General features: G+C 35.8%; 1 protein-coding gene across 1 annotated transcript in view; it reads left to right on the forward strand.

The window, feature by feature from the left end:
* The window catches only part of C9H8orf88 (chromosome 9 C8orf88 homolog), a 31,312-nt gene extending 22,719 nt beyond the window's left edge, over positions 1-8,593 (forward strand). The window contains exon 6 of the mRNA XM_004011845.5: positions 7,786-8,593. Within this exon, the coding sequence (XP_004011894.1) occupies positions 7,786-7,809 (24 nt within the window). The 3' untranslated portion in view covers positions 7,810-8,593. The remainder of the gene's footprint in view (positions 1-7,785) is intronic.
* The last annotated feature ends 1,398 nt before the right edge of the window (positions 8,594-9,991 follow it).

Consider the following 9,991-nt stretch of genomic DNA (forward strand, 5'->3'; position numbering starts at 1 on the left):
AGGCTCCTGCGTCCATGGGATTTTCCAGGCAAGAGTACTGGAGTGGGGTGCCATTGCCTTCTCCGATCCATACATGACTACTGGAAAAACTATAGCTCTGACTTTGTGGACCTTTGTTGGCAAAGTAATGTTTCTGCTTTTTAATATGCTATCTAAGTTTGTCATAGCTTTTTCTTCCAAGGAACAAGCGTGTTTTAATTTCATGGCTGCAGTCACTATCTGCAGTGATTTTGGAGCTGAAGAAAATAAAGTCTGTCACTGTTTCCTTTGTTTCCCCATCTATTTGCCATGAAGTGATGAAACCAGATGCTACTTTTAGTCTTTTAAGGAACCTCCATACTGTTCTCCATTAGGGCTGTACCAATTTATATTCCCACCAACATTTTAGTGTGGATTTTTGATAATAGCCATTCTGACTTGTGTGAAGTTATCTCATTGTATTTTTGATTTGCGTTTCTCCAATTACCAAGTGATGCTGAACATCTCTTCATGTGTTTGTTTGCCATCTGTATGTCTTCTTTGGAGAAACGTCTATTTAGGTCTTCTGCCCATTTTTTTTTGGGTTGTTTGCTTTGATGACATTAAGCCTCATGAGCTATTTGTACATTTTAGAGACCCTTGTTAGTTACATTATTTGCAAATATTTTATCCCAGTTTGGGGTTGTCTTTTCACTTTGTTTATGGTTTTCTTTGCTGTGCAAAAGCTTTTCAGTTTAATTAGGTCCCGTTTGTTTATATTTGTTTTTATTTCCATTATTGTGGGAGATGGAATGAAAAAGATATTGCTGAGATTTATGTCAGTGAGTATGCTGCCTATATTTTCCTTTGGGAGTTTTATTCTGTCTGGTCTCACATTTAGGTCTTTAATCCATTTTGAGATTTTTTTTGGTATATGTGTTAAAGAATGACCTAATTTTATTTTTTGACATGTAGCTGTCCATTTTTTCCAACATCATTTGTTGAAGAGACTGTCTGTTTACCAATGTATAGTCATCCCCTTTGTCATAGATTACTTGATCATAGATGCATGGGTTTATTTCTGGGCTTTCTATCCTATTATATTGATCTATTTTTCTATTTTTGTGCCAGTACCATACTGTTGTGATTACTATAGTTTTGTAATATAGTCTGAAGTCAACAACCTGATTCCTCTAGCTCTGTTTTTCTTTCTCAAGATTGCTTTGGCCATCTGGGGTCTTTTATGTCTCTATACAAAATTTGAGATTTTTGGTTCTAATTCTGTGAAAAATGCCATTGGTGATTTAAGAGGGATTGCATTGAATTTGTAGATTGCCTTGGGTAGTATAGTCATTTTGATGGTATTGATATTTCCATTCCATGAACATAGTATATTTTTTCCTTCTGTTTGTGTCTTCAGTTTCTTTCACTGGCATCTTATAGTTTTCAGAATACAGGCCTTTGTCTCTTTAGGTAAGTTTATTCCTAAGTATTTTATGCAGTGATAAATGGGATTGTTTCTTGAATTTCTTGTTCTCATCTTTCATTGTTAGTATATAGAAATGCAGTAGATTTCTGTGTATTAATTTTGTAACCTGCAGGTTTATCACATTCATTGATGAGCTCTAGTAGTTTTTTGGTAGAATCTTTAAGATATTCTACGTATAGTATCATGTCATCTGCAAACAGTGAAAAGTTTAACTTCTTTTCCAATTTGAATTCCCTTTATTTTTCTTGTCTGATTTCTGTAACTCAGATTTCCAAAACTGTGTTTAATAAAATTGGTGAGAGTGGACATCCTTGTCTTACTTGTGGTTTTAGAGGACATGCTTTCGACTTTTCACCATTGAGTACGATGTTAGTTGAAGGTTTGACATATATGGTGTTTATTATATTGAGGTATATTCAATCTGTGCCCATTTTCTGGAGAGTTTTTGTCATAAATGGGTACTGAATTTTGTCAAAATATTTTTCTGCATCTATTAAGATGATTGTATGGTTTTTATTCTTATATGGTGTATCAAATTGATTGATTTGTGTATACTAAAGAATCCTTGCATTCCTGGGATAAATCCCACTTGGTCATGATGTATGATCCTTTTAATGTGTTTGCTAGGATTTTGTTGAGGATTTTCGCATCTGTGTTCATCAGTGATTTTCTTTTCTTACGGTGTCTGTCTGGTTTTGGTATTATGGTGATGGTGGCCTCATAGAATGAGTTTGTGAGTTTTCTTTCCTTTGCAATTTCTGGAACAGTTTCAGAAGGATAGGTGTTAGCTCTTCTCTAAATTTTTGATAGTATTCACCTGTGAAGCTATCCAGTCCTTGACTTTTGTTTGTTAGAAGTTTTTTGTTTTTTTTTTTTTAATGACAGTTTCAATTTCAGTTCTTTGATTGGTCTGTTCATATTTTCTGTTTTTTTTTCTGGTTCAGTCTTGAGAAGCTCTACCTTTCTAAGAATTCGTCCATTTCTTCCAGGTTGTCCATTTTACTGGCATGTAGTTGGTTGCAGTAATCTCTTATGATCCTTAGTATTTCTGTGGTGACAGTTGTCACTTCTCATTTTCATTTCCAACTTTATTGATTTGAGTTTTCTCCTTTTTTTTTTTTCTTGATGACTCTGGATAAAGGTTTATCAAATTTATTTATCTTTTCAGAGAATCAGCATTTAGTTTCATTGTTCCTTCCTATTATTTTCTTTGTCTCTATTTCATTTATTTCTGCTCTGATCATTATGGTTTTTTCCTTCTATTAACTTTAGGTTTTGTTTGTTCTTTAATTGTTGTAAGGTTAGGTTGTTTATTTGACATTTTTCTTGTTCTTGAGGTAAAATTGTATTGCTATAAACTTCTGTATTAGAACTGCCTTTGCAGCATCCCATAGGTTTTGGATCATTGTGCTTTCATCTTCATTTTTCTTTCGCATTTTTTTATTTCTTTTTTTTGCTTTATTCAGTGATCCATTGTTTGTTTAGTAACATATGGTTTAGCTTCCTTCTGTTTGTATTTTTTTATAGTTCTTTTTCTTGTGGTTCACTTCTAATCTCATTGTGTTGTGATCTGTGATTGGAAGTCAAGTGGGCTTTAGGAAGCATCACTATGAACAAAGCTAGTGGAGGTGATGGAATTCCAGTTGAGCTATTTCAAATCCCGAAAGATGATGCTGTAAAAGTGCTGCACTCAATATGCCAGCAAATTTGGAAAACTCAGCAGTGGCCACAGGACTGGAAGAGGTCAGTTTTCATGCAATCCCAAAGAAAGGCAATGCCAAAGAATGATCAAACTACTGCACAATTGCATTCATCTCACACGCTAGTAAACTAATGCTTAAAATTCTCCAAGCCAGGCTTCAGCAATACATGAACCATGAACTTCCTGATGTTCAAGCTGGTTTTAGAAAAGGCAGAGGAACCAGAGATCAAATTGCCAACATCCGCTGGATCATCGAAAAAGCAAGAAAGTTCCAGAAAAACATCTATTTCTGCTTTATTGCCTATGCCAAAGCCTTTGACTGTGTAGATCACAATAAGCTGTGGAAAATTCTGAAAGAGATGGGAATACCAGACCACCGGACCTGCCCTCTTGAGAAACCTGTATGCAGGTCAGGAAGCAACAGTTAGCATTAGACATGGAACAACAGACCGGTTCCAAATAGAAAAAGGAGTACATCAAGGCTGTATATTGTCACCCTGCTTATTTAACTTACATACAGAGGACATCATGAGAAACACTGGGCTGGAGGAAACACAAGCTGGAATCAAGATTGCTGGGAGAAATATCAATCACCTCAGATATGCAGATGACACCACCCTTATGGCAGACAGTGAAGAGGAACTAAAGAGCCTCTTGATGAAAGTGAAAGAGGACAGTGAAAAAGTTGGCTTAAAGCTCAGCATTCAGAAAACGAAGATCATGGCATCTGGTCCCATCACTTGATGGCAAATAGATGGGGAAACAGTGGAAACAATGGTTGACTTTATTTTTCTGGGCTCCAAAATCACTGCAGATGGTGACTGCAGCCATGAAATTAAAAGACGCTTACTCCTTGGAAGGAAAGTTATGACCAAACCTAGACAGCATATTCAAAAGCAGAGACATTACTTTGCCAACAAAGGTCTGTCTAGTCAAGGCTATGGTTTTTCAAGTGGTCATGTATGGATGTGAAAGTTGGACTATAAAGAAAGCTGAGCGCCAAAGAATTGATGCTTTTGAACTGTGGTATTGGAGAAGACCTGAGAGTCCCTTGGACTGCCAGGAGATCCAACCGGTCCATCCTAAAGGAGATCAGTCCTGGGTGTTCATTGGAAGGACTGATGCTGAAGCTGAAACTCCAATACTTTGGCCACCTGATGTGAATAGCTGACTCAATTGAAAAGACCTTGATGCTGGGAAAGATTGAGGGCAGGAGGAGAAGGGGGATGACAGAGGATGAGATGGTTGCATGGCATTGCTGACTCGATGGGCATGGGTTTGGGTAGACTCCAGGAGTCTGGTGTGCTGCGATTCATGGGGTCGCAAAGAGTTGGACACGACTGAGCGACTGAACTGAACTGTGATTGGATAAATACTTGATATGATTTTATCTTTTTATGTTTATCAAGGCTCACCTCACATGGCTCAGCATGTGGTCAGCCCTGGAAAGCGTTCTGTGTGCACTTCAGCTTCTGCTTCTGTGTATTCTGCTGCTTTAGGATAGGAAGTTTTATAAATATGAATTAAATGTTTCTGGTATAATGTATCCCTAACCCTGTGTTTATTGATTTTCTGTCTGGACGATCTCTCCATTGATGAAAGTGGGGTGTTAAAGTCCTCCAGTATTATTGTGTTACTGTCAATTTTTTTCCTTTATGGATGTTAGTATTTACATTATATATTGAGGTGCCCCTGTGTTAGGTGCATATATTTAACAATTGTTACCTCTTCTTAGATTGATCCCTTTATCATTAGGAAGTACCTTTTTTTGTCTATTATAAGTCTTTGATTTAAAGTCAATTTTGTCTGATATGAGAATTGATAATTCCATTTTCTTTTGATTTCCATTTGTGTGGTATACCTTCTATCCCCTCACTTTCCCTATGTTTGTGTTTCTAGATCTGAGGTTGGTCTCTTATAGACAGCATATATACTTGTCTTGTTTTTGTATCCACCCTACCAGGCTTTGTCTCTTGACTGGCACATTTAATCTATTTACATTTATTGGTAATTATCAATATGTGTATTTCTTTTGACATTTTCTTAATTATTTTGGGTTTGTTTTTGTAGGCCTTTTATATTCCCCCCTCTTTTGTTCTCTTGTGGTTTGATGACCATCTTTAATGTTGTGTTTGGGTAGCTTTTTCTTTTGTGTCTTTGTGTTTCCAGAAGGTCTTGGAATAGGAAATGACAACCCACTCCAGTATTCTTACCTGGAGAATCCCATGGACAGAGGAAACTGGCAGGCTACAGCCCATGGGGTTGCAGAGGTTCAAACAACTGAGCAGCTGAGCACAAGGAAGTTTTTTTGGTTTGTTTTGTTTTTAATTAATTGAAAGATAATTGCTGTACAGAATTTTGTTTTCTGTGAAACATAAACAAGAATCAGCCATAGGTAAACACTGTCCCCTCCCTCCTGAACCTCCTTTCCGTCTCCCTCCCCATCCCACCCTTCTAGATTGTTACAGAGCCCCTGTTTGAGTTCCCTGAGCATACAGCAAATTCCCATTGGCTATCTATTTTACGTATGCTCATGTAAGTTTCCCTGTTGGTGTCTCCATGCATCCCACCCTCTCCCTCCTCCCCTGCTGCCATGCCCTAAGGTCTGTTCTCTATGTCTTTCTCCATTGCTGCCCTAGAAATACATTCATCAGTGTCATCTTTCTGATTCCATATATATGCATTAGTATATGATATTTATATTTCTCTTTCTGGCTTACTTGTAGCACAGCTTCTTTATCCATTCATCTGTTGATGGGTATCTTTGTTGCTTTCATGTTCTAGCTATTATGAATAGTGCTGCAGTGAACATTGGCGTACATGTGTCTTTTTGCAGTTTTGGTTTCCTCGGGGTATATGTCTAGTAGTGGGATTGCTGGGTCATGTGGTTTTATTCCTAGTTTTTAAGGAAGTTTTAATATAACAGTACATATGTCCACAAGTTTTTTTTTTTCAAGTTGGTACTTTCCTGCTTAGAGGAATTCCTGTAACGTTTGTTGCAAAGCTGGTCTGGTGCTTTTGTTTATCATTTTGTTTGTCTTAGCTTTTGTTGGTCTGTAAAGCTTTTGATTTCTCCATCAGCTCTGAATGAGAGCTTTGCTGGGTGGATTATTCTTGGTTGTAGTTTCTTCCTTATTATCACTTTAAATATATCATGCCACTCCCTTCTGCTTGCAGAGTTTCTGCTGAGAATTCGGCCAATAACCTTATGGGAGTTCCTCTTGTATATATTTCCTTTTTCTCTTGTTTTAATATTTAATGTTTGTCTCTGATTTTTGTCAATTTGATTACTATGTGTCTCAATGTGTTCTTCCTCAGGTTTATTCTGTTTGGGACTCTCTGTGCTTCCTTGACTTGATTGACTGTTTCCTTTCCCATGTTATGCAGTTTTTTTAATGTAATCTTTTCAATTATTTTCTCAGGCCTTTCTCTTTCTCTTCTTCTAGAACCCCTATGATTTGAATGTTGGCATGTTAAATATTGTCACAGAGGTCTCTGAGACTGTCCTCATTTATTTCATCCTTTTTTATTCTGCTTCTCAGCAGTTGTTTTCACCATTCTATCTTTCAACTCACGTATCCATTCTTCTGCCTCAGTTATTCTGCTATTGTTTCCTTCTAGTGTATTTTATATTTCAGTTATTGTATTTATCTCTGTTTGTTCTTTAGTGCTTTTGCTTAGTTGCTCAGTCATGTTTGCGTCTTTGCAACCCCATGGACTGTAGTCTGCCAGGCTCCTCTGTCCATAGGATTCTCCAGGCAAGGATATTGGAGTGGCTTGCCATGTCCTTCTCCAGATCTTCCCGACCAGCATCAAACCAGGTCCCATGCATTGCAGGCAGATCCTTTCCCAGCTGAGCTTTTGTTTAACATTTCTTGCATCTTCTCAAACTTTGCCTGCATTCTTTTCCCCAGATCCCAGGTCATTTTCACTGTCGTGGAATCCTTTTTCTAAAAGGTTGCCTATCTCCACTGCATTTAGGTGTTTTTGGAGAGCTTCTGTCTTGTTCCTTCATCTGTTTATGATCCTCTCCCTTTTTTGTTTAACTGTCTGTGGTTATGGTTTTTGTTTTAGAGGCTGCAGGATTGTAGTTCTTTTTGTTTCTGCTCTCTGCCCTCTGGTGAATCAGGCTACCTAGGAAGCTGTGCAAGCTTCCTGATGGGAGGGACTAGTGGTGGGTAGAACTGGGTCTTGGTATGGTTATCAGGGGCCATGCTCGCTAAAGCTTTCATCTGCTTTTCTGCTGATGGTTGGGGCTGCTGTCCCTCCTTGTTAGCTCTTTGGCCTGAAGCAACCCAGCCTTGGAACCTACAGGGATCACATTATTTTGGACAAATCATATACACTGAAATTGAGTTTACTTTTGTTTTTTGCATTAATAATGTCGTTAAAAAATTAGGTACTGCAGAAACAGAACTGGTTTGGAATATAATCTATTTTAAAATGAATTGCATATGTTCTTCTATGAAAAAATTGTTTTTCTTTTTGACAAATTCCAGTTACTTTAATAGTTTCTATAGAAACATGCATTTAGATCTGCAAACAATAAGCCACAGAATTTGTTCAATAAAATAATTATTGAAAGCTACATTCATTCAACCTAATTGGTAAATTAACATTTTCTTCTTTATTACAGGAAAACAACCAAAGCTTTAAGTAGCATTTTAAGAACATATGTATTTGAAGATAAAGAATTATTCATTTTCTATTTTGGACACCTGCAAATGAAGTGGATCTAGTAACAATAACTGTAATGACTGTGCCAATTCAATTTATTTTTAATTTCAATGGTTGGGTATTTGGTTTCTCCTAAAATGAGAAAGAGATTTAAACCTTAAAAATTTTCTAATCAGTTTCAGCTTTGTAGGCAGTTTCCTGCATAAATTGGGAAGTAACACTGAAAAGTAAGAATTTGGTTAGTGAAATGGGAAGACTGTGTATTTATAATTTGAATGCTACTTGCAATTTTTTGTTTTTCATCACTTGTAATAATGGAATGGAAATGTAAGCTGTAAAGATTCACAAATATAAAGTATTTGCTACGATGTATATATGATACATAATTTCTTGTTGCTTTAAAGTTGCTTTTGTTTTGTTTCCCACTGATTTCATACTAGCACTTGAAAGGATCTTTACAATCTCCATAGAGGCTTAGAATAATTCAGGATGTTCAATGAACAGTTCTCAATGACAGGAGGTAGAATATTATAAGAGGTATTTCTTTTCAAATATATGATTGATCTCTAGGTTTGTGATAATAACAACATTGTCTAAGATTCTTTTATTTCCAAAAGAGGAATAATTGAGGCATTTGCAAGTAATTGAGGTGCATTAAATTTTTCAATTCTGTAATTTCTTATAGCAAGAATATGTACGGATGAAGAATCTGGGGGTTTAAACTTTTAGCTCCTAGAAATTTTATACAATAAATATACAATTTGTCATTCTGGATATTATTCTTTAAAAAAAAAAAATTTCCAGCACAGTGTCACAGATACTGAAAATTGCTGATATAAAGGTAAGTGTAAACTCTCCCTGGTTTGAATCTCTCAGATCCCTGGGTCCATTGGCAAGGAATCCAAGGACATCATTTGTCAGAAAGTTTATCTTAAACTGAATGCTGAACTCCTAAAACCATGACCTTTTTCTTCACTTGTCTTTGGGCTTGTTACCCAGATTCAAACTTTAGTCCAAAGTTTCCCATCTTGGTCTTTATTATACTACTTTTCATTGTTTTGTTCCCCAGAAAAAGATTGCTCTTTAAATAGGAAAAAAAAAAGCCTTCACTAGCCATAAATTTATTGGTTTACTTAAAAATGAGTTTAAACCTATGGTCCAATTTTTTTCACTTGTTTTTGCCCTATTATTTCTGTTATATCATAGGTTCTAGTATTTATATGTGTATGATACACACACACTGTCACATACATACATAAAAATACATGTAATTTATAGAAGAGCTAGGGTCATGTCAACAAAAAATAATTAAAAAGGTTTACCATATAATTAACTTGGTTTGCCTTATTATTTATCTATTCTTAAAGGCTGTTGACTCTACTTAAAAAACGTGATAGAACCTATTCCAATTTGGAATCTAAAGTGCCCTTTACTTAGCACTGTTACTGAGGGCAGAACCCTTTTGAAGTCATACTACCATTCCACTTGGAAACTGCCTAGTATCCAAAGGATTTGATGTATTTTCTGAATCTACTGAAATGGACTGGCCAGAACAATATATTGATTGGCTATAGTTTGTATTTTCGTAATCATTTATAACCAGCATTTTCAAGAAGATCTGTATATCAAAAGTCCCCAAGGTTTCAAACTCTTTTGATCCTTTCTTACTGCATATAATCAAAATAAGACTGCAGACTGTTTATTATCTCTTTGCCTTTGTACATACATATAGCGTATCTAAATAATCATTGTATATCTCTATTCATATTGTTCTTTGCTTTGTATATAAATTAAAACAGTTGAGCCAGGTGTTGTTTCATAGCGTTTTCACATTTAGAAATGACCAGACACAGACACACACAATATGACTATGTATGTCAATATTCACTACCTACTTCCAGTAGAAGCTGTGGAAAATTCTTTAATTTTATTTAGCTTGATTGAGGGTATATAAAGGTCTTTATTAGATTTTATATTAGTTTATGTTATATAAACTTTTATATTTAAAAAGTAAAATTTTAGTTCAGCCTTTCTTTTTGTCTGAGTTATCCAACAGTTAAAAAAATAGGAAGAATTCACTTTATATTTGCTTCCCAGAGGACCTGTAGTTTCAAAGGTATTTGGACTAGAGAATAACATGGTAACAAATTTCTATATGCATTGAA

The sequence above is a fragment of the Ovis aries genome, chromosome 9 (assembly GCF_016772045.2).
Source record: "Ovis aries strain OAR_USU_Benz2616 breed Rambouillet chromosome 9, ARS-UI_Ramb_v3.0, whole genome shotgun sequence".
Classification (NCBI taxonomy): Eukaryota; Metazoa; Chordata; class Mammalia; order Artiodactyla; family Bovidae; genus Ovis; species Ovis aries.